General features: G+C 43.7%; 2 protein-coding genes across 3 annotated transcripts; one reads left to right on the forward strand and one right to left on the reverse strand.

The window, feature by feature from the left end:
* The first annotated feature begins 5,055 nt into the window (after positions 1-5,055).
* On the forward strand, positions 5,056-17,319 carry pfas (phosphoribosylformylglycinamidine synthase). Of its 2 annotated transcripts, none has more exons than XM_046300710.1 (25): positions 5,056-5,205; positions 6,506-6,628; positions 8,071-8,206; positions 8,421-8,526; positions 8,635-8,833; positions 9,398-9,503; positions 9,614-9,754; positions 9,866-9,990; positions 10,115-10,243; positions 10,384-10,521; positions 10,768-10,896; positions 11,056-11,286; positions 11,371-11,594; positions 11,700-11,942; positions 12,146-12,376; positions 12,584-12,764; positions 12,845-12,928; positions 13,079-13,234; positions 14,511-14,630; positions 14,777-14,922; positions 15,332-15,631; positions 15,727-15,841; positions 15,918-16,070; positions 16,221-16,361; positions 16,502-17,319. In XM_046300710.1, exons 2-25 carry the CDS (start codon positions 6,508-6,510, stop codon positions 16,813-16,815), a joined length of 3,969 nt encoding a protein of 1,322 aa, XP_046156666.1. In that variant the 5' UTR covers positions 5,056-5,205; positions 6,506-6,507; the 3' UTR covers positions 16,816-17,319. The 2 variants fall into 2 exon arrangements, with proteins under 2 accessions (XP_046156666.1, XP_046156667.1); XM_046300711.1 differs by having other exon boundaries at positions 15,918-16,067.
* Positions 17,320-17,445: 126 nt separating this feature from the next.
* si:dkey-183n20.15 (RING-HC_RNF170 domain-containing protein) lies at positions 17,446-25,934 on the reverse strand. Its single transcript, XM_046300712.1, has 6 exons — positions 25,785-25,934; positions 25,176-25,278; positions 24,181-24,289; positions 21,696-21,769; positions 21,208-21,318; positions 17,446-18,661 (listed from the first exon to the last, which is right to left on the reverse strand). Exons 1-6 carry the CDS (start codon positions 25,823-25,825, stop codon positions 18,362-18,364), a joined length of 738 nt encoding a protein of 245 aa, XP_046156668.1. The 5' UTR covers positions 25,826-25,934; the 3' UTR covers positions 17,446-18,361.
* Between the last annotated feature and the right edge of the window lie 1,892 nt (positions 25,935-27,826).

A 27,826-nucleotide genomic window follows, 5' to 3' on the forward strand; every position in this document is an offset into this window, starting at 1 on the left:
AATTATATAGTAACCAAAAAAGTGTTAATCAAATCAAAATATATTTTATATTTGAGATTCTTCAATGTAGCCACCCTTTGCGTTGATGACAAATTTGCACACTCTTGGCATTCTCTCAACCAGCTTCACCTGTAATGCTTTTCCAAAAGTCTTGAAGGAGTTCCCACATGCTGAGCACTTGTTGGCTGCTTTTCCTTCACTCTGCGATCCAACTCATCCCAAACCATCTCAATTGAGTTGAGGTGATTGTGGAGGCCAGGTCATCTTATGCAGCACTCCATCACTCTCCTTCTTGGTCAAATAGCCCTTACACAGCCTGGAGGTGTGTTGGGTTATTGTTCTGTTGAAAAACAAATGATAGTCCCACTAAGCGCAAACCAGACAGGATGGTGTATTGCTGCAGAAAGCTGTGGCAGCCATGCTGGGTAAGTGTGCCTTGAATTCGAAATAAATCAGTGTCACCAGCAGAGCACCATTACACCTCCTCCATGCTTCATGGTGGGAACCGCACATGCAGAGATAATCCGTTCACCTACTCTGCGTCTCACAAAGACACGGCAGCTGGAACCAAAAATCTCAAATTTGTACTCATCAGACCAAAGGAAGATTTCCACCGGTCTAATGTTCATTGCTTGTGTTTCTTGGCCCAAACAAGTCTATTATTTTTATTGGTGTCCTTTAGTAGTGGTTTATTTGCAGCAATTCGACCATGAAGGCCCTGAGTCACAGTCTCCTCTGAACAGTTGATGTTGAGATGTCTGTTACTTGAACTCTGTGAAGCATTTATTTTGGATGCAATTTCTGAGGCTGGTAACTCTAATGAACTTATCCTCTGCAGCAGAGGTAACTCTGGGTCTTCCTTTCCTGTGATGGTCCTCATGAGGGCCAGTTTCATCATAGCGCTTGATGTTTTTTGTGACTGCACTTGAAGAAACGTTCAAAGTTCTTGATGTTTCTGTTTGACTGACCTTCATGTCTTAAAGTAATGGACTGTTGTTTCTCTTTGCTTATTTGAGCTGTTCTTGCCATAATATGGACTTGGTCTTTTACCAAATCTTCTGTATACCTTGTCACAACACAACTGATTGGCTCAAACGCATTAAGAAGGAAAGAAATTCCACAAATTAATTTTTAACAAGGCACACCTGTAAAATTGAAATGCATTCCAGGTGACTACCTCGTGAAGCTGGTTGAAAGAATGCCAAGAGTGTGCAAAGCTGTCAAAGGCAAAGGGTAGCTACTTTGAAGAATCTCAAATATATTAAATTTTTTTAATACTTTTTTGGTTACTACATGAGTCCATGTGTGTTATCTTATAGTTTGTTTTCACTATTATTATACAATGTAGAAAATAGTATATAAAACAAACCTTGAATAAGTAGGTGTCCAAACCTTTAACTGTTACTGTGTGTGTGTGTGTGCGTGCGTGCGTGCGTGCGTGCGTGCGTGCGTACGTACGTGCGTACGTACGTACGTACATACATACATACATACATACATACATACATACATACATACATACATACAGTTGAAGTCGGAAGTTTACATACACCTTAGCCAAATACATTTAACCTCAGTTTTTCACAATTCCTGACATGTAATCCTGGTAAAAAATTCCCTCTCTTAGGTCAATTAGGATCACCACTTTATTTTATGAATGAAATGTCAGAATAATAGAGAGATTGATTTATTTCAGTTTTTGTTTCTTTCATCACATTCCCAGTGGGTCAGAAGTTTACGTACACTCAATTGGTGTTTGGTAGCATTGCCTTTAAATTGTTTCACTTGGGTCAAACGTTTCGGCTATCCTTCCACAAGCTTCCCACAATAAGTTGGGTGAATTTCTGCCCATTCCTCCTGACAGAGCTGGTGTAAATAAGTCAGGTTTGTAGGCCTCCTTTCTCACACCCGCCTTTTCAGTTCTGCCCACACATTTTCTATGGGATTGAGGTCAGGGCTTTGTGATGGCCACTCCAATACCTTGACTTTGTTGTCCTTAAGCCATTTCTCCACAACTTTGGAAGTATGCTTGGGGTCATTGTCCATTTGGAAGACCCATTTGCGACCAAGCTTTAACTTCCCGACTGGTGTCTTGATGTTGCTTCAATATATCCACATAATTATCCTTTCTTGTGACGCCATCTATTTTGTGAAGGGCACCAGTCCCTCCGGCAGCAAAGCAGCTCCACAACATGAGGCTGCCACCCCCGTGCTTCACTGTTGGGATGGTGTTGTTCGGCTTGCAAGCCTCCCCCTTTTTCCTCCAAACATAACGATGGTCATTATGGCCAAACAATTATATTTTTATTTCATCAGACCAGAGGGCATTTCTTTAAAAAAAATATATATCTTTGTCCCCATGTGCAGTTGCAAACTGTAGTCTGGCTTTTTTATGGTGGTTTTGGAGCATTGGCTTCTTCCTTGCTGAGTGTCCTTTCAGGTTATGCCGAAATAGGACTTGTTTTACTGTGGATATAGATCCTTTTGTACCTGTTTCCTCCAGCATCTTCACAAGGTCCTTTGCTGTTGTTCTGGGATTGATTTGCACTTTTCGCACCAAAGTACGTTCATCTCGAGGAGACAGAACATGTCTCCTTCCTGAGCGGTATGACGGCTGTGTGGTCCCATGGTGTTTATACTTGCGTACTATTGTTTTAACAGTTGAACGTGGTACCTTCAGGCATTTGGAAATTGTTCCCAAGGCTGAACCAGACTTGTGGAGGTCTACAATTATTTTTCTGAGGTCTTGGCTGATATCTTTTGATTTTCCCATGATGTCAAGCAAAGAGGCACTGAGTTTGAAGGTAGGCCTTGAAATACATCCACAGGTACACCTCCAATTGACTCAAGTGATGTCAATTAGCCTATCAGAAGCTTGACATCCTTTTCTGGAATTTTCCAAGCTGTTTAAAGGCACAGTGAACTTAGTGTATGTAAACGTCTGACCCACTGGAATTGTGATACAGTGACTTATAAGTGAAATAATCTGTCTGTAAACAATTGTTGGAAAAATTACTTGTCATGCACAAAGTCCTAATTGACTTACCAAAACTATAGTTTCTAACAAGAAATGTGTGAAGTGTTTGAAAATCTAGTTTTAATGACTCCAACCCAAGTGTATGTAAACTTCATACATATATTTCTTAACACACACACACACACACACACACACACACACACACACACACACACACACACACACACACACACACACACACACACACACACACACACACACACACACACACACACACACACACACACACACACACACACACACATCTATATAACGAAACAAAGGGGGTACCAGTCCTGCTGCAAAACAGGAAGAGAGAGGGACCAATGACGGAACAGGATTCTGTGGACTGACACATATTAACAGCATACCGTATACCATACAACACCGACTCACGCTCCCCAAAGCTCTTACGTTTGCCAAAATTATTTTGGAATGTCATGTGAACTAGTCTAATTTGATTTTGATATTTGCCTTTATGGGGAATTATGTGCCGATTGAAGGTTGAACCACTGACCAACTAGACTAAAGCAGAGGATTATACTGTCTGCTGTCCTGCCCCTGTCCAGCGCTACACACACACACACTAGCAAGTGTAGTTTCCTTAAGAGTCTAGAATGTCCAATGATCGATCAATGAGGAGGGAGAAGAGGTGACGGAGAGAGTGATGCATAGGTTGGTGAGATTAGTGTTGTGAGGGGAGGGGAAGGAATAGATGAGGGTGTGTTGTCCTATCTGTGGACTGTACAGTCACTGTAGTCGTGCAACTCGATAAATCATGTTGTGTGTGTGTAGGGGAGTGTGTGCAGTGTTGATGTAGTGTGCATGAGTGTGAGTAAATGTCTGCCTCCCCGCTTGTTGAGTGCACTTATATCGGACCTTCATCACTTTCTCCTACCAAACACAGACACCCCCTCCCCTTTTAAATACAGATCCCGTCCCTCCATTTGACACTCTCTTAGTTCTCCTTTACATACAGTACATATACTGAGTACTCCACTTAAATGTTCTCTGCTCACAACACACAAGAACTGCAACAGTCCACTAACCTCCATATTTCCTGGATTGACTGACCAGTCCTAACCATTGACTAGATGAACTCATTCGTATGATCTATAAACCAGTAGAACAAACTACACACCGTACTGCTCTTAACCAGTGCTTGTCAACAAGCAACCTGAGTCCTATCACCCAACCGGGTGTCTTCCTAGAACGAGACTGAGAGGGGTAGTCAGTGATGTCATAAATATTATTCAGGAAGTGTATTTTCAGTTGGAAACTGATGGAATGGAACTCTTCTCTGTGAATGGAATTGAGACTGCGTCTGAAATGACTTAATGAAAATAGATGGAAATCAGAGAATAGGGTACCATTTAGGATGGATGAAACGATTGGAGCAGCTGGCTCCCATGTGTACTTCCTGCTTCCTTATGACATCACCTCTGTCCAATCCCTTTTTGTGTCACTAGGTGCCTGCAGACATGTAGCATGTGTGTTTTTGGGGTACGGGGTTGGGTGGGTGGTTTTTGGGAGATTATGAAATACTGTGAGTGTGATGCTGTGAGATAATGCTCTGGGTACAAGTTGGCCATTAGATAAAGATCTAGGATCAGCTTACCCTCAGTGGGTCCTCAATTTAACCATTATGGACTGAAGATGCAAGACTGACTTCGGATCAGTGTCTAGGGTTGACTTCATCCTATGGTCAAGGGAACTGTCTGAGAGTATGTTTGTCACTGACAAAGAGAGAGGAAGAGGAGGGTTGGAGTGGGGATGAAATGTACATTGTTTCTTTTTTGTACCATGTTTTAATTTATTAAATATATCTGATGGCAAGTCGTGTTTGTGTGTGTGTGCGCGGGCGCGCGCACTTCCTACTGGCCAGTATGTTAGGTCTGTGTTGCCTATAATAAATACAGAAAGAAAATCAGTAATATGGCACCAAGCTGTATTCATTTATAATTTTCATGGGCTTCTTCCTCATTTCCACGAAGGGAATTAAACGTTTTAAAGAAAATGTACAATCAGGATCATACCAAAAGTTTACAACAGAAGCACGCATGCGTCGTCTTCTCATCGTGGGTGTGTGGTGGTGAGTTTGGTGCGCCCTCACACACGTGGGGTGCTCTTCAATTTGTGGTCTCTGCGGATCAGACATTCAGAAGAATAGCTACTTTTGGACTTGGAAGGTAAGCAGCCTTTTGCTAAGAATGTTTTCTGTATTTTACTCATTGTAGCTAACTACTAGCTAGTGAAATATTCGTATTGAATTATCCAGCTAGCTGATTAATTAAAGCTAGCTAGCTAACGTTACTGTAGCTAGCAACTTTGTAAGTAACTTACCTTACGCTTTCAAAGTTTAGATTTGATGCCGTGTTATATCTTGTGCACGATCTATTGTTGCAGGAAGTAGAAAACTCATGTGCCACGTTCTCTTACTAGTTCATTTTTTGCCTAAACGATCAAATCCGAGTTTGATTATTTTATTTTGTTAGATACTTAGCTAACCAAATTGATTGTTAAATTGCTATCATATCTAACAAAGCATTATTTTCATATGGAGGACACTTTTTATCAGTTAACGAAATAGCCCTGCTAGATCCCGAGCTGCATGCCTTGTGATGCAACACGCAAATAATAAAGTTGACCCATGTCCTGACTGTGATTACTTAATGAATGCACTGTAGAGAGGAGTGGGGTTGGAATCGGCCTCATGATCCATATCCACTTAGCTACCCTCGTTCTACTCTGTAATTCTGTCAAGCACACATCCTCTAAATTGTTATAACCTAGTAACAGTTGGGGCATATTTTTCTATTTATTTTACCTTTTATTTAACTAGGCAAGTCAGTTAAGAACAAATTCTTATTTTCAATGCCTAGGAACAGTGGGTTAACTGCCTGTTCAGGGGCAGAACGACAGATTTGTACCTTGTCAGCTCGGGGGTTTGAACTTGAAATCTTCCGGTTACTAGTCCAACGCTCTAACCACTAGGCTACCATGCATAGAAAATGACTGCAAGTTTAGCTGAACAACTAGGCTGCCTTGTCTCAGCACTATATTCATACGTGAAAGTATCAGTGGACTTCAAATGCTACAGTAAACATTCATTTGATGGTGAGAGCATTGAGACATCTTTAGAACCCAAAGTGCAGTGTGTACCAACCCACACCGATAAGCCAACAGTTAGGCTACACTGACAGACTGACTACAGTGTCACAAAAATACAACACACTCTGTTCTGGCTGCAGAGTTGACCTCTGTCCAGGGCATAATCAGGTCAAAGGTCAACACAGGGACAGATCTGGAGTCGGTCCTTACATATTATTGATTGATTATAATGATTGTGTTTGATTTAAAGATGGTTAGTGTTAAATTACTCTTTTGTCATGTGGCCTCCAACATGTGCATGGTAACATATGTGCTATGTCACCATTGGGTTTTGGGAAGAAAAAAAAAACAATTATCCACTCATCTCCCCTTCTCTAGTTATGGCAGTAGTGAGGTTCTACAGTAAGGAGGCTGAGAGGGGGTGGGTCTTACAGACTGCTGCTCAGCTTCACCCCCAGCTGTCAATCACCAGTGAGCTCTGCTACAATGTCGAGCTGACAGGTGAGTGTGTTTGTGCATAATGTATATGAGTAAAAGATGCACCCAAATTGTTCAGGCAAGTAAAAAATACATGCGCTCAGGCTATCCGGGAGGCCAAAGTTAGTTACTTTAAGGAGCAGTTCTCTCTGTGGGTTTAACCCCAAGAAGTTCTGGAAGTTCTGGACAATGGTGAAAGAACTGGAGAATAAACCATCCTCACAGCTGTGTTACTGCCAAGCTAACCCCGATTCAGATGACCATCCTACCCATGCTAGATTACGGAGATGTATCTTAAATAGTTTAGATAAACACCTACTCATTCAAGGGGTTCTTTATTATTTTTTAAAACTATTTTCTACATTGTAGAATAATACGGAAAACATGAAAACATTGAAATAACACATAGAATCATGTAGTAACCAAAAAGATGTTAAACAAATCAAAATATATTTTAAAATATATTTTATATTTGTGATTCTTCACTCTTGACATTCTCTCAACCAGCTTCACCTGGACTGTTTTTCCAAAAGTCCTGAAGGAGTTCCAAGATATGCTGAGCACTTGTTGGCTGCTTTTCCTTCACTCTGCGGTCCAACTCATCCCAAACCATCTCAATTGTTTAACACTTTTTGGTTACTAAATGGTTCCATGTGTTATTTCATAGTTTGTCTAAACTATTATTCTACAGTGTAGAAAATAAAAACCCTTAAATAAGATGAGTAGGTGTGTCCAAACTTTTGACGGGTACTGTAGATCGACAGGTAAGGGTGCTCTTGAGCAGTTAGATGTTCTTTACTATTCGGCCATCAGATTTGCCACCAATGCTCCTTAAAGGACACATCACTGCACTCTTTACTCCTCTGTAAACTCTCTGTATACCCAAATCAAGACCCACTGGTTAATGTTTATTAAAAAAATAATCTCTTAGACCTCAACCCTCCCTAGCTGAGAGATCTACTGCAACCCTCATCCTCCACATACAACATCTCGTCTGTCAGTCACATTCTGTTAAAGGTCCCCAAAGCGCGCACATCCCTGGGTCTCTTTTAGTTCGCTGCAGCTAGCGACTGGACAGTTTTATCTCGGTCTCTTATCTCTATCCAAAGACTCAATCATGGACACTTACTGACAGTTGTGGCTGCTTCAGGCTATGTGTTGTTTTCTACCTTTTTTCCCTTTGTGCTGTTGTCTGTTCCTAACAACGTTTCTACCATGTTTTTGCTGCTGCTGTGTTGTTGCCATTTTGTGTTGTCTTAGGTCTCTCTGTGTCGTGTTGTTATTTTTACTTTTTATTTTTATCCCCTGTCCCTGCAAGAGGCCTTTTGCCTCCTGCTAGGCCGTCATTATAAATATGAATTTGTTCTTAACTGACTTCCTAGTTAAATGAAGAGGGGGAAAAAGTGTCTTCAGTTAATTTTAGGCTCTCTAATTCTCTCCTCATATCCCTCCCCTTACTCCCCTAGGTGCTGAGTCTCTGAGTGTAGAGCAGAGGGAGGTGCTGCTGTGGCTGTTCCGCCCCACTCTGCAGACAGAACAGCTGTCTGACACACCATACCTGACAGAGGTAGAGGGAGGAACACTAGTGGAGATCGGACCTAGGTACACACACACACACACACACACACACACACACACACACACACACACACACACACACACACACACACACACACACACACACACACACACACACACACACACACACACACACACACACACACACACACACACACACACACACACACACACAAATTGATTTGAAATGCTCAAATCAACCCCACTATTGATGTTTTGCTTGTGCTGCCCCCTGTAGGTTGAACTTTTCAACAGCGTGGTCCACTAACGCTGTGTCCATCTGTCAAAGTGCTGGACTGACCAACGTCACCAGAGTGGAGCTGTCCAGAAGACTGCTGATACAAGTACACAAATACAGACGCACACAATTTAGGTGCAATTCCTCAGGCTGCCATGTTGCACAAGGGGACAACTGGATCAATTCTAACTTTCCTGTCCCTTTCTCTCGCCAGCCCAAGGATGGACAGAGTGAGACAGTGTTGGATGGAGAAGTGGAGAGACTGGTCAGCAGTCTCTATGACAGTATGACTGAGTGTGTTTACACACATCCCATCTCCTCCTTCACTGTGGCAACCAAACCACAGGAAGTGTTTGAGGTAGACATCCTGGAGAAAGGACGAGCTGCCCTGGAGACTGCTAACGATGAGCTGGGTAAGTACACCTGTTAATGTTAGATATCTCATCAGGTCTTCGATCGGTTCCTTCCTGTCTACCGTTCTTTCTTTTCTCACTCTTCTTATGTCGGCTATCTCTTGTTGTCCTCTCTAACCTTTCCTTTTCCCTCCCCCTCTCTTTCACCAGTCCTTCTTCCCCTTATGTGGATAGGCCTACTTTGTCACATGACATATAATCTAATGACATAGATGGTTGAAGTCACAGGACTGACTGTGTCATTGATTAGCTTGTGTCTGTAATTACACTAAGGCACACTTTGTGTGTTTGTAATTAGATTAAAGCATGCTCTGTGAGCAGTGATTTAACTGTTTGCAATATCAGTGTGTGTGTGATAAATTAAATCCCTCATACTTTGAAGGGCCTGTGGTGTTTGACTGAATAGTAAACTCACCCACATGAACAGCCTTCCCTTGATCACTGTTAGTTTCTCGTTTTTAGAATTGTGTTAATGTGAACCGCCTTGAGGACGTGAGCTCCCTGTTTCATCTGATATTTTTCATTGTTGATCCAAATAACATATTCAAGTGTGTGTGTGTGTAGGGCTGGCCTTTGACTCGTGGGATCTGGACTACTACACGTCATTGTTCCAGAGAGTGAAGAGGAACCCTACCAGTGTGGAGTGTTTCGACCTTGCCCAGTCCAACAGGTAGGTGTGTTTTGTTGATGGTGTACTCTTTAATCTTCCTTTGTTTTATTCATGTTTTGCTTCTGGGGGTAACCTTTTGCATTTCCTGTCTCTGTGCCGCCCTCCCTCAGTGAGCACAGTCGTCATTGGTTCTTCCGGGGACGTATGGTGATTGATGGACATGAGCAGAAGGACACTCTGTTTAGCCTCATCATGGACACCCAGCGTCATAGCAACCAGAACAACGTAATCCAGTTCTGTGACAACAGCAGGTAGGAGAGATGGTGTATGGAAGGACGCTTTTACAATATGTCACACGATGGGGATTTTGTTTCCTTTCCACATTTTACAATTCCATAGTGTGTTTGTGTGTTTTTGTGTAGTGGTATAAAGGGGATGGAGGTGGAATGTGTGTACCCCAGAGACCCATGCCAGGCCAGTGCCTACGAGTTGAGACTCTCTGAAAGACATGTCATCTTCACTGCGGAGACACACAACTTCCCAACTGGTGAGAACATGCACACACTCACACATCCAGGTCAGGAGTGTGTTACAGTTCTTTTATACATATATTTACACCTTTTTGAAATCCCTCCCCTCTCCCTGCCTTCCTCCTCTTTATTTAACCCCAGGTGTAGCTCCGTTCAGTGGTGCCACCACGGGGACAGGAGGGCGTATCAGAGATGTGCAGAGTGCTGGGCAGGGCGGGCATGTTGTCGCTGGCACCGCCGGATACTGCTTTGGCAACCTCCACATACCTGGTGAGTGTCTGGAGAGATGTCTGTCTGTACCTGCCGCCGTCTGTCGTGAGGATCATGGAAATGGCACGAAACCTTGCATGAGTAAAAGATGTCCATCTCCCCCATCCTCCTCCTCTCTCCCCCTATCCTTCTCTCCCCAGGTTACAGCCTGCCATGGGAGTCTAAGGGGGAGGGGTGGGAGTACCCCCCCAGCTTTGCCCCTCCCCTGCAGGTGGTCATCGGAGCCAGTGATGGAGCGTCAGACTACGGCAACAAGTTTGGAGAACCAGTCCTGGCAGGTACAGACAAACGTTGGAAACAACAGCAGCATCTGAAATTACACCCTATTCCTTATATAGTACTTCAATAGTAGTGCACTATATAGGGAATAGGGTGCCATTTCATACACGCTAATCAAAAGTGGTGGAACGTATAGGGAATAGGGTTCCATTTCAGACTTAACCAGCCTTCCGTTCCTCATGAGTATGACATGTTTTTTGGAGTTGAAACCACAGGAGGTTAACTTGCTTTCGGTCTCCATCTAGGCTTTGCTCGGTCCTTCGGCATGCGACTGGCCAGTGGGGAGAGGAGAGAGTGGATCAAGCCAATCATGTTCAGCGGTGGGCTGGGCTGCATCGAAGATGCACATGTGAAGAAGGAGCCAGCAGAGAAAGGTTAGATCTTTGGTTGGAGCTGATTGGTGTATGGTTAGTGGTAAAGTTGGGGTCAACACGTGGAAATCGACTAGGTCATTTATTGACATTATAGGGTTATTTTAAACATAGAATTAATGCCAGTCTGTAAAAACCTTTACTTGTGCTGCTGTTTGTCAGGAATGGAGGTGGTGAAGATCGGGGGTCCGGTGTACAGGATCGGAGTGGGAGGAGGGGCTGCCTCCTCTATCCAGGTGCAGGGTGATAACTCCAGTGCCAGAGACCTGGGGGCGGTGCAGAGAGGAGATGCTGAGATGGAACAGAAGATGAACCGGGCACTCAGGGCCTGTCTGGAGAGAGCGGGAGGAAACCCCATCTGTAGTATACATGACCAGGGGGCAGGGGGAAATGGTAAGAAGAGTGTGTGACGAAGCTGAGGAATGGAAGTCTGATTTGGGATTGGTTGTGTGTTGGATTAATGTAGTTGTTTTGTAGGTAACGTGTTGAAGGAGCTGTGTGAGCCGGCAGGAGCTGTGATCTACTGCAGCAGGTTTAAGAGAGGAGACCCTACCCTCAGTGTGTTGGAGCTATGGGGGGCGGAGTACCAGGAGAGCAACGCCATGCTCATCCGCCAGTCAGATCGCTCCTTCCTGGAGAGGGTGTGTCAGAGGGAAAAGTGCCCCGTTGACTTTGTTGGAAACATCACTGGAGATGGAAAGGTGAAGATGGGGAGGAATCACAACTGAATCACATTTCTGTCATTTTACCACACCTTTCCTTTGGGGAAATTTTTGATTTTGACAATGGTCTCTCTCCATGTGTAGATAGTGCTTGTGGATGATGTGGGTGGTGGTGAAGGAGAGGACCAGACAGACAGAGGGCGCTGTCCTGTAGACCTCCACCTGGACTGGGTGCTGGGGAAGATGCCCCAGAAGGACTTTGTCATGGAGAGGTTGACAACTGACCTCAACCCTCTGTCTCTTCCCACTGGGCTGGGTGTAAGAGACGCCCTGGACAGAGTCCTACGCCTGCCCGCCGTCGCCTCCAAACGCTACCTAACTAACAAGGTGTGTGTGTGTTTTAGAGATTTCACTATCTCAGTAATTCTTTAACCTCACATTAAAAACATTACAAACAGTAAATTAAGGCTGTTGGGTTTAGTAAATAAAATGTTTTTGTAGAGAGAACAGCTCTGAGTTAATTTTGTATTCTCTCTCTGTTTCACTACCTTAATCTGTCTCTCTCTTCTGTATCTCCATCCCATTCTCAGGTGGACCGGTCCGTTACAGGTCTGGTTGCCCAGCAACAGTGCGTTGGTCCTCTCCACACCCCATTGGCTGATGTCGCTGTCGTCTCTCTGTCTCCATTCGGCCTGAAGGGGGCGGCGACCGCAATCGGGGAACAGCCAATCAAAAGTCTCGTTTCGCCGGGGGCGGGAGCTCGCATGGCTGTGGGGGAGGCGCTGACTAATCTGGTGTTTGCTGAAGTCACAGCCCTGAAGGTAATAGAATATAACGGGCACGGTTAGAATCACAGCCCTGACAGGAACAGAAAGTTATAGGCATGCAATGATTTCAATGACCACAGCAGAGATAATTAGGGTGCAATGGCATTGACCACAGTCAGAGCCCTTCAGAAATACCGAAAACAAACTTTTAGCGAACATCAGCACCAGTCTCTGTGCTAAGTGCTGAGTGTGTGTTCTCAGGATGTAAAGTGCAGTGGTAACTGGATGTGGGCGGCAAAGCTCCCTGGTGAAGGGGCATGTCTTTGGGAGGCGTGTCAGGCCATGTGTGATGTCATGGGTCAGCTGGGCGTGGCCATCGACGGAGGGAAGGACTCACTGAGCATGGCTGCTAGAGTTGGGACAGAGACTGTCAAAGCACCAGGTACTTTGTGTGTTTAGGGCGCTATGTGTGTTTTGGGGGACAGGCAGTGTGTGTTGTGTATAAATCTGCTCTTTCTCTAGGTGCTCTGGTCATCTCTGTGTATGCTGTGTGTCCCGACATCACGGCTACTGTTACCCCTGACCTGGAGAACCCTGACGGCCAAGGTTTGCTATTCACGAATACACGCACACACACACGCTTGAACAGACACATACACACTGCACATCACAATATTGACACAGCTCAACATTTAAACCTGTTCCTGAGTTGATTTCCACACACATACGCACACCTCTAACATTCCCCCTCTCCAGGTGTGTTGCTGTGGGTTCCAGTGACTCCAGGTCACTACAGACTGGGAGGGTCAGCTCTGGCCCAGTGTTACGGTCAGTTAGGTGACCATTCACCTGACCTCGACCACCCAGAGCTACTGACTGCCTGCTTCAATACCACACAGATCCTGCTACGTGGTCAGTCACACTTTACATCAGTATGGCTTATATACTGTCACTGTTCTGTCTGTTGAGTGTATCATACCAGTGTATTCTAGTCGGTAGTGTATCATACCAGTGTATTCTAGTCTGTAATGTATCATACCAGTGTATTCTAGTCGGTAGTGTATCATACCGGTGTATTCTAGTCGGTAGAGTATCATACCAGTGTATTCTAGTCGGTAGAGTATTATACCAGTGTATTCTAGTCGGTAGAGTATTATACCAGTGTATTCTAGTCGGTAGAGTATCATACCAGTGTATTCTAGTCGGTAGAGTATCATACCAGTGTATTCTAGTCGGTAGAGTATCATACCAGTGTATTCTAGTCGGTAGAGTATCATACCAGTGTATTCTAGTCGGTAGAGTATCATACCAGTGTATTCTAGTCGGTAGAGTATCATACCAGTGTATTCTAGTCGGTAGAGTATCATACCAGTGTATTCTAGTCGGTAGAGTATCATACCAGTGTATTCTAGTCGGTAGAGTATCATACCAGTGTATTCTAGTCGGTAGAGTATCATACCAGTGTATTTTAGTCGGTAGTGTATCATACCAGTGTATTCTTGTCGGTAGAGTATCATACCAGTGTATTCTAGTCGGTAGAGTATCATACCAGTGTATTCTAGTCGGTAGAGTATCATACCAGTGTATTCTAGTCGGTAGAGTATCATACCAGTGTATTCTAGTCGGTAGAGTATCATACCAGTGTATTCTAGTCGGTAGAGTATCATACCAGTGTATTCTAGTCGGTAGAGTATCATACCAGTGTATTCTAGTCGGTAGAGTATCATACCAGTGTATTCTAGTCGGTAGAGTATCATACCAGTGTATTCTAGTCGGTAGAGTATCATACCAGTGTATTCTAGTCGGTAGAGTATCATACCAGTGTATTCTAGTCGGTAGAGTATCATACCAGTGTATTCTAGTCGGTAGAGTATCATACCAGTGTATTCTAGTCGGTAGAGTATCATACCAGTGTATTCTAGTCGGTAGAGTATCATACCAGTGTATTCTAGTCGGTAGAGTATCATACCAGTGTATTCTAGTCGGTAGAGTATCATACCAGTGTATTCTAGTCGGTAGAGTATCATACCAGTGTATTCTAGTCGGTAGAGTATCATACCAGTGTATTCTAGTCGGTAGAGTATCATACCAGTGTATTCTAGTCGGTAGAGTATCTTACCAGTGTATTCTAGTCTGTAGTGTATCTTACCAGTGTATTCTAGTCGGTAGTGTGTTATGTGTGTTGCAGACCGCCTGCTGAGTGCAGGACATGACATCAGCGACGGAGGGCTCATTTCCTGTCTGCTGGAGATGGCATTCGCAGGGAATCGTGGGATAGAGGTGGACCTGCCCTCTCTGGGTGCTGGTGGTCAGTAGGACAGAACATTCTATAACTTTATTTAAACCCCTCAGAGGTAAGGAAGATATCAATATGCAATATATACAACACAGATCTCTCTCTTACCCTTCCTACCTCTATGTACCCTTTCTGTCCCTCCCCCACTCTTCCTATAGTCCTGGAGGTGTTATTCAGTGAGGAGTTGGGCTTGGTAGTGGAGGTGTGTGAGAGAGACATAGAGAATGTGTGTCGGAGGTACACTCAAGCTGGACTACAGTGTCACCGCATCGGCACCACCCAAGGCTTCGGACCAGAGTCCATGGTGAGACTGACACACTATTTATATCACTATTGTTTGTCTTGGATGGTCATATAGGGCAGAATCCTGTTAGATACTTGAGCAATAAGGCCCGAGGGGGTGTGGCAGGTATATGGCCAATATTCCACGGCTAAGGGCTGTTCTTAAGCATGACGCAACATGGAGAGTCTTATTGCTATTATAAACTGGTTAGCAACGTAATTAGAGCAGTAAAAATACATGTTTTGTCATACCCATGGTATTATGGTCTGATATACCACGGCTGTCAGCCAATCAGCATTCAGGGCTCGAAATACCCAGTTTATAATCTAGAATTGAGCACTTGACTCAAACTCACATAAATCATGCATTGATATCAATGCTTTTTGGGGGATGTTGTTTATTTTTGTTAACATTGTTCTTCCTGTCTCAGGTCAAAGTTCATGTGGACGGACAGGAAGTGCTGAGCGACCGTCTGCCCAGCCTCCGGGCGTTGTGGGAAGGCACCAGTTTCCAGCTTGAACGCCTGCAGGCCAATCAGCTATGTGTACAGCAGGAAGAGGAGGGGCTAGCCACACGCACACAGCCCTACTTCAAACTCACCTTTGATCCCATGGAGAAACCCAGCAATAACGGTCTTGGTGCAAGCCAGCCCCGCGTAGCTGTGATCAGAGAGGAGGGAAGCAATGGAGACAGAGAGATGGCAGTCTCTCTCTACATGGCTGGCTTTGAGGTACCGAGCACACATACATATACACACACACACACAGGCATACATACACACACCTAATTTGTTTGTGACCCCTCTCTCTCTGTGTCTATGTCTAGGTATGGGATGTGACCATGCAGGACCTGTGTTCAGGCTCTTTAACTCTAGACATCTTCAAGGCTCTGGTGTTTGTAGGAGGATTCAGCTATGCAGATGTCCTGGGCTCAGCTAAAGGTATGCACACACATACAGCATGTACACATACACACGCATATTCTCTTTAACCATGTGTGTATCTGTCTCCTGATAGGCTGGGCTGCCACAGTGACCTATAACCCCCGGGCCAGAGCGGAGTTTGAGCAATTCCGGCGTCGTGACGATACGCTGAGTCTGGGTGTTTGCAACGGCTGTCAGCTCCTAGCCCTGCTGGGATGGGTCGGGGAGGGGGAGGAGGGAGGAGGTGGTAGGCAAACTGTTTGGCTTTGGTGTCTACTTATTATAGTTTCTTCCCAGAGAGAGATTTACCAAGACAACGATTAATTTGAAGACTGTCTTTTGAGTACTGTTCACTCACAGTCCCACTCACCCTCTTGCTGTGTGTTTGTCTCTGCAGAGTCTGATGTGGTCCTGACCCATAACCAATCCGGCAGGTTTGAGTCGCGGTTCGTCAGTGTAGGGATCAAGGCCTCTCCTTCAGTCTGGCTCCGGGGCATGGAGGGCTCTGCCCTAGGCGTCTGGGTGGCTCATGGGGAAGGTACAATCTCTTACAATAATAGTCAGCCTATCTAGCTTAATAGACAGCTATTGCAATTTTCCACATTGACATGATAAATGTTGACAATGATGCACAAAAGCCAAGGGTCATCCAACTCTCCATCTTCTCCTTCTCTCCAGGTCTGGTTCAGTTCCGTTCCCCCCAGGTTCAGCAGTGTATCATCTCCTCCGGCCTCGCCCCCCTCCGTTACCTGGATGACACGGGTGCACCCACTGAGGTGTACCCCCAGAACCCTAACGGCTCTCCCCAGGGCCTAGCGGGGCTGACCTCCAGGGATGGGCGCCACCTGGCCATGATGCCCCACCCGGAGCGCTGTACCTTTGGCTGGCAGTGGCCGTGGGCCCCCAGGGAGCTCCAGAGCTCCCTCAGCACCACCTCTCCCTGGCTACGCATGTTTACTAACGCTGCTGCCTGGTGTAGTCATCAACAGTGAGGGAGCTAGCTAGACAACACAGCTCTTTCGCACTGTAGTCCAACTTGGAAATCAAAATTTGGCTTGGAAGTCAGTTGCACTGCTAAAATGGTCAGAAACATTCCCATTACTTCCCCACACTACTACATGTTATTCACTGTTCTGTTTTAACTGAACAATGTTACTCTGCTGAAATCAGTCTTTATGTTATTGGTACTTAAAATAGTATTTTCTCAAACTGAAAAGTATTTGCATTCCAGAGAATCAATGCTGAAATACAGCCCACCAATCACTGCACCATGGTCAAAAGTATCTGATCAATCACTTGAGCTGTCTTTAACATTCCGAAGGTCACGCTACTACTAACAGATAGTTTGATTGGTTCTCTGTTTATCACTGATACTGTTCAATTATATTTTACTGACACATTTCCAAACGGTTTATGAACTGTTATTTTTCTATCAAACTGAGAACTAATTAAATACATTTCAAAATGTGGTGATGGAATAAATGATACAAGGATAATGTGTAGTTTAATGTCTATATTGTATTTGCATGTGTATTGTTGTGCTAAACAGGGCTCATCTGGAAAATAGTTATTGGTCTCAGCATTTACTCCCTGTTCAGTAAGGACAAATAACAAACTTTCAGAACAATAAATACACCATTTATAGCATTTTACAAGTATTCACATCAAGTATTTACAGTTTCACTGAGAAACAGCAGGGTACAATATAATAGGTCTACAATTAATCTGCACCCCCCCTGAACAGACCCAGGTTTTATTGAACCACTGAAGGGCATTCATAACTAACACGGACACCAAAATAAAGGCTAGGGGGTTGGACATTTCCAGGAACTTTAAATAAATTCCCTGTTTTTTTTCTGCAAATTCTGTTTGGAGGATTCTGGATTTCCTGCTTATTCCCTCCTGATTCCAGGAACCCCCCCCAACTGAGATTCTGGGAAAACCAGGGAATTTATTGAAAGTTCCCTATATGTTGAAACACTAGCAACGGGTACTGTAGAAAGAAACACGACACACAAAAATCTGAAAATATCAGACAATGAACCTCCAAAATGCTGCATAAAAAACATTCAACACATTCCATTAAACATACCCGCTGGAGGAGGAGAGACTATTTGTGTAGGTTCCACCATGTTGCTTTCATCAGATCAGTGGTCATGGAGGAAAGAAGGCTAGGTGTGACACTATGCATTCAGCCATGCAAAAACTGAGACCCTGGTTAGACTTACTATTAGACTGTACACCTCAAACCTCTGCTTGTGGTACAGTAAGTCCAACACCTGGGGTGTAATCATTAGTCCAAAATGTTTTACAACCAAAATTACTTTCTTTGACAAATTCAGTTCGATCCCTCACTGTTTGGTTCCTACTGAATACACCTGCTAATAACCCCAGGATGCAAACCAGCAGACATACACTGCTGACTTCTTGCTAGGTCTCTCAAAAAAGAGGTGGCTAACTAGACTATAGGTGTTCTCCTGTTGAAATGAAAGCTAAATCACTGCTGGCCATCATTTCTGCTGCTCGCTCTACAGAGAGTTACTGAACAGGCCTACCCCCTGTGTGAGCTGAGGAGTTCCCACTATCTGGTGCCATCTGCTGGTTGATATTGATAACACAGATGAGCAGCAGGAAGACCACCACCAGGTCATCCAGGACCCCCAGGAGGTCAGACAGGGAGGGTGGAGTGTCCAGGGGGGGTGAGGCGAGGGACACCACAGTCCCTAGGCAGCAAAGTGCCACCCGGAGGAAGAAGAGGCACACTAGCCCCCCCATGGTGCCCAGGCGGCGGATTAGCAGCTGCAGGAACAGGGGTGTGTCACACAGGTAGTCTGTCACCTTAGGGACAAGACAAACGGACACAGGTGTGAGTAGAGGGTGCCATGGTCACCTCGCCTGTCTTCAGGTGGGACAGAGAGATATGGCTCTTGTTCAGTAGAGCATGTGTTCCCAAACTTTTTGTGGCTGGGATCCCTTTTGCAAATTCATCAGTGATTTAAAAATAGCATACAAGGAGTTTTACTTCAACGTCTTCAGTGCATGACTGGGCGCAGTGAAAAACATTTGAAAGGCCCTTCTCTTGGCACTGAAGAGAAGAAAATGTATGTCTTCAAGCTAATTTTCTTCAATTCTACACATTTGTCCATATGCAGAGTGCATTCATGTTCAAAGCTTACATTTTGAGGAATACAAGAGGTTTTAAGTTTAAAATGTGATAATTGGTGGAGAACTGTAGATACCAATATCACTGTGAGCCTCCCAAGCCCATGTTGGCCAAGGTTAAGAACATACATTGTATAGATCAATAATATTTGTATTGTAGTATACAGTGTTGGGGAGTTGCGAACTTAAGAGTCTATTGATGCACCAGTGTGTCAATCTAAGTAACATTTAAAAAAAAATAAACATCAAAATCTGTCAATTTAAGCTAGAGATATGTTTTGTTGTTGTTGTTGCATGGGCTGAGTCTCATCCACCACATCTGCTGTGGAAGGTGGCCGAGCTGCAGAGGTGTTTGTCAGACCATGAAATATCCCGAAAATCGGTCTTCTGAACGGTTTTGTCAACAAAATAATATGACCGCTATGTGGAAAGGGGAGACTCACGAACTTGATGGTCTTCTCCCCCCATGGGTGTCACGGGACCCATCTAAAGGTTACCCATACAAATGAATGGAAGTATGGATATATATATCCTAAATATGACAGACACTTCAAAGCCGTATTCCTTTTTTTGCCAGTTATGAAGGTGTTGTTCGATGCTTTTCTATGGGCTATAGTAGAAATGGCCAAATTAAATATTTTATCAAATCATTTTTTATATATATACACTGCTCAAAAAAATAAAGGGAACACTAAAATAACACATCCTAGAATAGAATGAATGAAATATTCCTATTAAATACTTTTTTCTTTACATAGTTGAATGTGCTGACAACAAAATCACACAAAAATTATCAATGGAAATCAAATTTATCAACCCATGGAGGTCTGGATTTGGAGTCACACTCAAAATTAAAGTGGAAAACCACACTACAGGCTGATCCAACTTTGATGTAATGTCCTTAAAACAAGTCACAATGAGGCTCAGTAGTGTGTGTGGCCTCCACGTGCCTGTATGACCTCCCTACAACGCCTGGGCATGCTCCTGATGAGGTGGCGGATGGTCTCCTGAGGGATCTCCTCCCAGACCTGGACTAAAGCATCTGCCAACTCCTGGACAGTCTGTGGTGCAACGTGGCGTTGGTGGATGGAGTGAGACATGATGTCCCAGATGTGCTCAATTGGATTCAGGTCTGGGGAACGGGCGGGCCAGTCCATAGCATCAATTCCTTCCTCTTGCAGGAACTGCTGACACACTCCAGCCACATGAGGTCTAGCATCGTCTTGCATTAGGAGGAACCCAGGGCCAACTGCACCAGCATATGTGGCACCAGCTACCTCTGGCGAGCACATGGAGGGCTGTGCGGCCCCACAAAGAAATGCCACCCCACACCATGACTGACCCACCAACAAACCGGTCTTGCTGGAGGAAGTTGCAGGCAGCAGAACGTTCTCCACGGCATCTCCAGACTCTGTCACGTCTGTCACGTGCTCAGTGTGAACCTGCTTTCATCTGTGAAGAGCACAGGGCGCCAGGGGCGAATTTGCCAATCTTGGTGTTCTCTGGCAAATGCCAAACGTCCTGCATGATGTTGGGCTGTAAGCACAACCCCCACCTGTGGACATCGGGACCTCATACCACCCTCATGGAGTATGTTTCTGACCGTTTGAGCAGACACATGCACATTTGTGGCCTGCTGGAGGTCATTTTGCAGGGCTCTGGCAGTGCTCCTCCTTGCACAAAGGCGGAGGTAGCGGTCCTGCTGCTGGGTTGTTGCCCTCCTACGGCCTCCTCCACGTCTCCTGATATACTGGCCTGTCTCCTGGTAGCGCCTCCATGCTCTGGACACTATGCTGACAGACACAGCAAACCTTCTTGCCACAGCTCGCATTGATGCGCATCCACCTGTTGTCTATTCCATTTGCACAACAGCATGTGAAATTTATTGTCAATCAGTGTTGCTTCCTAAGTGGACAGTTTGATTTCACAGAAGTGTGATTGACTTGGAGTTACATTGTGTTGTTTAAGTGTTCCCTTTATTTTTTTGAGCAGTGTATTTTTTATACCTATAGGGGTCCTAAAATGCTAAATCCAATACCTAAATGATCCATGGTATGACCAATCTTAAGACAATTCCATATGTTAGCTTAGTAGAACTAGGTTGTAGTGTGGTTGCAGCATGTTTTAATAAAGTATATGACAAGGTTTTGTGTGTTACTGGGTTGTAGTGTGGTTGTAGCATGTTAGTAAAGGTTATGAAAGGTTTTGTGTGTGGTACTGACCTTTCGAGGGGCTCCTGAGTAGCGTTTGTTGTAGTCTGTGATTTCTCCCAGAACCTCCCTCTCTTTGCTGTCTGACCAACCCTTACTGAACAGACGACACAGGACCTTGACCTAAAAGAGAGAGAGAATCCATTCCAGTTACATTCTGAATAATTATTTATCACTTTTATTCAACTTAAAGGGATAGCTCACCAAATCGATCGACAAGGTATGAAATCAATCCATGCTTTGGTTTAGTTTTCCTGGCACTGTTTCCAAATGCTAACGTTTTAACATTTGTGGCACAAATCCCATTAAAGTCATGGGACCAATATCAGTATTTTTTTGCGCATCATGTCTAAATCATCCAAAAGTATCTACATTTAATTGTGAAGCTCACAAAATTCACTTATATATGATTTGAACATGATGCTCATTTTCTTTTCAGATAACAAGTGTAATATCTTGGTAATAATGGCTGTTTCTACAGTTGGGTGTATCTTCCTTACCTTTTGTCTACACAGAGGGCAGCTTATGGCGTCCAGCCAGGACCCATGTCTCCAGTAGGAGATCAGACAGGGAGCTGCAGACAGAGAAACAAGGTAACATAAAGTACTCTATCACTTATATTTTCATTCATATTTTTATCCCCAAAACAACGATTCACCATTAAGGAAACATGGTCATATCGCTAGTGTAGTATGTTTATATTATTGTGCAAGAGGCGGAATGCGGGAATGAGCAAAATGCTGACAGCAGCATTAGAAGCTGTTGATGTAGTGATATGACCTTGTCTACTGCATGATCGTCAATTAACACACACTTGGATGGTGTTTAGGTGTAAAGTGTAGCTCCTATCTCTCCCACCCTCTCTCTCTGAGGGGAAGGCAGGGTTAAGTGGGGCAGGTCATGTGATGATGACACAAACAATGGTGAAGGTTAGGTGAGGGAGAGAAGATTGGCTGTTGCTACTATCCTTATCAACCACTATTTTAACCCACCACTGATATACAGAAAGTATTCATAACCTTTGACTTATTCTACATTTTGTTGTGTTATAGCCTGAATTCAAAATGTATCACAGATTTTTTTTCTCCCCGTCCAAGCTCTCTCAAGTTGGTTGTTAATTGTTGCTAGACAGCCATTTTCAAGTCTTGCCATAGATTTTCAAGGCAATCGAAGTCAAAACTGTTATTAGGCCACTCATGAAAATGCTATGTCATTTTGGTAAGCATATAGTTGGCCTTGTGTTTTAGGTTGAAATGTGAATTTGTCTCCCAGTGTCTGTTGGAACAAAGACCGAAGCAGGTTTTTCCTGTGCCTAGCTCTTTTCCGTTAATTTTTTTATCCTAAAAAACTCTCTAGTCCTTGCCAATGACAAGCATACCCATAACATGATGCAGCCACCACCAGTTGCTCAGTGATGTGGTGTTGGATTTGCCCCAAACATAAGGCTTTGCATTTAGGCCAAAATGTATATTCCTTTGCTGTGTTTGTTTTACAGTATTCTTTGTCACAATTTTTGCAGTTTTACTTTAGTGCCTTATTGCAAACAGGATACATGTTTTGTAATATTTTTTATTCTGTACATGCTTCCTTCTTTTCACTCTGTCATTTAGGTTAGTATTGTGCAGTAACTACAATGTTGTTGATCCATCCTCAGTTTCTCAAATAACAGCCATTAAACTCTGAAACTGTTTTAATGTCACCATTGGTCTCATGGTGAAATCCCTGAGCGGTTTCTTTCCTCTCCGGCAACTGAGTTACAGTAGGAAGGACGCCTGTATCTTTGTTGTGACTGGATGCTTTTATACACCAACCAAAGTGTAATTAATAACTTCACCATGCTCAAAGGTATATTCAATGTCTGCTTTTTTTTACCCACCTACCAATAGGTGCCCTTCTTTGTGAGGCAGTGGAAAACCTCCCTGGTCTTTGTGGTTGAATCTGTGTTTGAAATGCACTGCTCGACTGAACTTATTTAGGCTTGCCATAACAAAGGGGTTAAATACTTATTGACTCAAGACACTTCAACTTTTCATTTTTTATTCATTTGTAAACATTTGTTAAAACATAATTCCCCTTTGACATTGTGGGGTATTGTGTAGGCAAGTGACACAAAATCTCAATTTAATCAATTTTACATTCAGGCTGTAATACAACAAAATGTAGAAAAGGTCAAGGGGTGTGAATACCTTCTGAAGGCAACTGTAGCTGTCTATGACTGTTAAGCCACTTCTGTAATGAGATTATTGTCAAAACAGACAGTTTTGCTTACTCAGAGATAGCAAACCGACCTGGATCGAAAAGGTATTTAAAATGTGTGAAATTCTCTTGATTTAGCAAGCTTGTGTTTTGCACTTTTGGGACTATTTTGTTGATTCTATTGAGCCCGACGAACTAAGTAAAGCACACCTCAAGTATTTCAGATATTTTCAATTTGTGTTCGACCCAGGTACGATAGCAAGACAAAGACCAGACTGACAGCCAGGTTGTCATAACAATTCCATATAGTCACCATATACTAGGACCCTTTTAGACCATAGATGGCCTTGGGAGAGTTTGCACACGCGTGCCAAAAACATCCTTCCTATTTTCCTGCTTTCATAGTGAGCCTACGTGACTCTGGACAAATGAGAGAGATGTGTGTGAATGTGCAAAGCCTGACTGTGTGTGATCTCCATCAGGTGTGGAGCCACACACTGGGTCACTAGTGTGGCACAGGCTAGACAGGTCTTGGGGCTCTCATCATGTTACACGGATAGAAACACGGATGCTTCGTTGGCCAGACAGATGGACAGACAAAATAGTTAAATAGATCCAACCTGAACTGCTGCTGTAGTCAGTGTGTTGTATGGTACCTTCATTTGTAATGTAAATGTTAATATGCTACCTTCTGGGCTCTAAAGACCACTTTCTATCTGTACAAGTCTCTATTGGCCCTTAGATAAATCCGATCATGTGCAGGTTGTGGTGGTCGTGGTACTGTCTTACCACAGAAGAGATGGCCACAGTTGGTCTTTACGGGGAAGCTGGCAGTTTGTAGACATACAGGGCAGAGCCAGTCTCTGTGGCCCGCGGATGGACAGATCTGAGAGGAGTTCTTGGGAGAGAGAGGAATACATTGGTACAGTTAGAGATAGGTAATTATAACACCGGTTTCTGTTTCTCTGACCTCTCTGCACTTAATTGATCACTAAAGAGTGATTGGAAAGGCAGGTCCCATGTCTAAAACTGGCAAATACTGTGGCTTTTAGGGACATGAGATACACACCTCTGGAATAGCAGTGAAATAACAGAAACAAGCACCAGGGAAAAGATGAGGCCAAGGTCCTATAAATGGACCTCAGTGGACCCCATCATAAGGAAATATCAGCTCGGAAATTATCACAGTCTGAGCTTGCCAGCTGGAGGGAGCTACCGTCCTCTCCTTCCCTCCAGACTGCCTCTCTTCTAAGCATTATTAATAACAGTAATAATTTTTTGTAAGAGTAAGAGTTATTATCAGTTAATAACAGTAATCTTTATTTGTAAGAGTAAGAGTTATTATCAGTTAATAACAGTAATCTCAACAACTAACAACAACATCAAACTAAGACAGTGACATTACTCCGACATAACCAGGAATCATATGGGTAGAGCATCTCAACTTTTCTGTCAAACAGAACCATGTTTTGTTATGAATTTAACCAAAAGTACAATGTAATTACGCTGGTCTTTGTAGCAGCAATGATTTTAGCACTATGGAAAGTACGGCCACTATTTCTCCTGATTCCCCAGACAGTCAGACAGCCAAAATTTTGCTATACTACAATTAATGTTTTCTAATATAAAAATGATTATTGACATTGTGGCATGCGTTGATTGACACTGCAGTGTGATTATAGTGGTTGTCATGTCAGGGCTTAGAACCCTGCCCCCCAGCATTCTTAGATGTTAGGGGTCATCAGTACTTGACCCACTATGTGTGTGTTTCTGTGTGGCCTCACCTTGCTGTAGGTCACATGTTTGAGGGATGTTCGGTCCTGTGTGTGTTCTGAGGACGATCCTAGGTGACCCTGACCCACTGTGACCTCAGGCAGAGGGTCACATCTGGTGGAGGAGGAGATTGGGGAGACGGGGGAATAAAATGAATTACATTGTGTTAAGGTTCAAATTGGCATGCAACAATTTATTTAACAAACTATCAGCCACCATAGCTGTTCAACTTTTTGATAGTTGCAGTTGACACTGAATGAAGTCAGTAGATAGTTTGTCCAACATCTATACATTGTCTATAGAGGACAAAACACATTTGGCATATTGCAGCCAAACTGGGATCTTATGGTGATTTGCCCAGTGCAAGTTTAGTTAGTTGGTAAAAAGCTAGTAACCAGAAACTAGACACCCCATCCCCTTATACCAAGTACCCAAACTAGTTAACTGTGAAAACAATCTGGATACCAGATACACACAACCCCAAGCTACCAGACCTTTACAGTCTAAGTACCAGATACCCAACCACACCTATACTATCAGCATCTGTAGTGTGTGAGTGGGTGGTGTGTAGAGGAGAGGGTATAGACCCTCTGTTTATGCCCAGAGAGAAAAAGACTTACCTGGGATGAGAGCTGTGTGAGGTGTGCATGGTCTGATTCATCTGGCAGCTGGAAGTGTAGGTCTGGTAGCTGTAAACAGACAGAGAGCCTGGGAGTGTCTCCTAGACACTCATGAGTGTGTCTCTGAAGACTGTGTGTTTCCCGGAGAGGCTAGAGAAGGAAATGTTTCCTGACTGCATCATTGTACACAATAAATCTTACTGGTCAGTTAATCATTAACTAGGCCTTTTGATCTGGGAGCTGACGGCTGCCTGCCTGGAAGAGACTTAGAGAGCACCAGAGCACATTATTGATTGCAGTGAATGTCAATGTACTAGGATTACATAACATAAAATCAGATTCTCTAATATGTGATTGATGTGATTGGTAAATGTTATTATAACATGAAATCGGTAAGGGCTCTAAACAAAAACTGGAAAGCGTTTCCATGGCCATTCGCATTTCCAAATTCTATTTTGATCATGTGACCACCCACACAAGTTCAAAGCTATACTGTTTGTCTCCGCCTTTTCAGTCTTAATAGTTTAGTGCCAACTTGGCAATGATTTACTGAAGGTTTACTGAGTTTAAAGCCTTTACCGTAAAACACCAGCAAACCTTGTTGTTGTCTATCAATCCATATGTATCAGACTCATAGAGATGTATAGAGATCTCTACTTGGAAATAACCTGTTTTTAGCATGGACATTGACATTAAGGGCTTCCACTAGTAGTCAACTGGGTGGGGATTCCTATGGGTTGAAGCAATCAGCCAATGATTAAAGCATTGTCATCTTCTTCAAATTGGGTTGTATGGTTTGTATATGGCCTTAAACTATATCAGCGGCATCTAGTGGCCACAATAAATTAATAACACAGAAGAGTTGGTTCAAGACTCCTGCACTGCAAGTCCTGGTAAATCACCAATCGCTTTACACTTTTTTCAGACACAAAAGAAGACGAAAATGGAGTACTTTAAAATTAAGAATGCCTCAATGGTGCTGCCCATGCTTTCACAGACGCCATAATGGCAAAGATACAATGATGAGCCCTCTATCTATCTCTTTGAGGAGCACCCCAGTTGAAAGGAATATCAAACCCTCTAAATTCACTAGGATTCGCACAAATGTCATCATAATAGTCTTCATACATAAGTCTGTCACATTGGACCTGGTAAAGATACCGTAGATACAGATTTGCATTGCCCAAGGTCAAGATTACAACTGAATTCCCACATTCTAATGAGTAATAAAGAACTGTTATCAGCAAGTGTATGTTTGCAACGTGAAAATATTCACGTATGATGTTGAACTGTTATGTCTGTTACAGCGCTTCACAGTCTGCTTCCTGGAACACAAACGTTCACCCTACACTTCTCGATCTCAAGTACAGGATAAAAATGCCTCAAAATGTCTAAAAACAGTTGATCGAATTGGCAGGGGTCAGAGGGTGAATGCTGAGCTAACAGGCTAAGAGTGACTTTGTTCTCCCTCTGACAGAGGAAGAGAGAAGGTGAAAGATCTATTCTAGCCAGATGGGCCACTGGAGATGGCTAAAGTACAGTGTCATTTCACTAAACCACACACACACACACACACACACACACACACACACACACACACACACACACACACACACACACACACACACACACACACACACACACACACACACACACACACACACACACACACACACACACACACACACACACACACACACAGTTTGTCTGCCGTTTGTCCCACATTCCTTACTAAGGCATCGTGGTTGTCCAGCGAGTCCAAGTCAAATATACATGTGGTATTACAAAAGACGGTGCTTAATAGAGAACCTCAAATGAAATCGCTTTTTAGTCCAGGAGTAGACTTGATCTGGGAATCCGGCCCTATAGGTGTCAGCAGCTGATAAACAAACAGACAGTGGTCTGTTGAGTCAGATACAATGTATTAACTGAGTATGAGTTTAAACCCTTTACCTATCTACCAGCCAGATTATTTGGGGGGTCAAGTGCTTGAGGAAAACACCCCTCTGGGGGTCCACATTTTGACTCATGGGTCTGTGCCA

This window comes from Oncorhynchus gorbuscha, linkage group LG15 (genome assembly GCF_021184085.1).
Source record: "Oncorhynchus gorbuscha isolate QuinsamMale2020 ecotype Even-year linkage group LG15, OgorEven_v1.0, whole genome shotgun sequence".
Classification (NCBI taxonomy): domain Eukaryota; kingdom Metazoa; phylum Chordata; class Actinopteri; order Salmoniformes; family Salmonidae; genus Oncorhynchus; species Oncorhynchus gorbuscha.

What these genes read in the sequence shown, in the direction of transcription:
- pfas (XM_046300710.1), top strand. Translation starts at nt 6,508, where the DNA reads ATGGCAGTAGTGAGGTTCTACAGTAAGGAGGCTGAGAGGGGGTGGGTC. An exon ending in GGAGAACCCTGACGGCCAAG is followed by an intron (nt 12,929 to 13,078) that starts GTTTGCTATTCA and finishes CCCCCTCTCCAG; the next exon opens with GTGTGTTGCTGTGGGTTCCA. An exon ending in TGTCCTGGGCTCAGCTAAAG is followed by an intron (nt 15,842 to 15,917) that starts GTATGCACACAC and finishes GTCTCCTGATAG; the next exon opens with GCTGGGCTGCCACAGTGACC.
- si:dkey-183n20.15 (XM_046300712.1), bottom strand. Translation starts at nt 25,825, where the DNA reads ATGAATCAGACCATGCACACCTCACACAGCTCTCATCCCAG. An exon ending in TCACACAGCTCTCATCCCAG is followed by an intron (nt 25,279 to 25,784) that starts GTAAGTCTTTTT and finishes CTCCTCCACCAG; the next exon opens with ATGTGACCCTCTGCCTGAGG. An exon ending in CTGTGGCCATCTCTTCTGTG is followed by an intron (nt 21,770 to 24,180) that starts GTAAGACAGTAC and finishes CTCTGTCTGCAG; the next exon opens with CTCCCTGTCTGATCTCCTAC.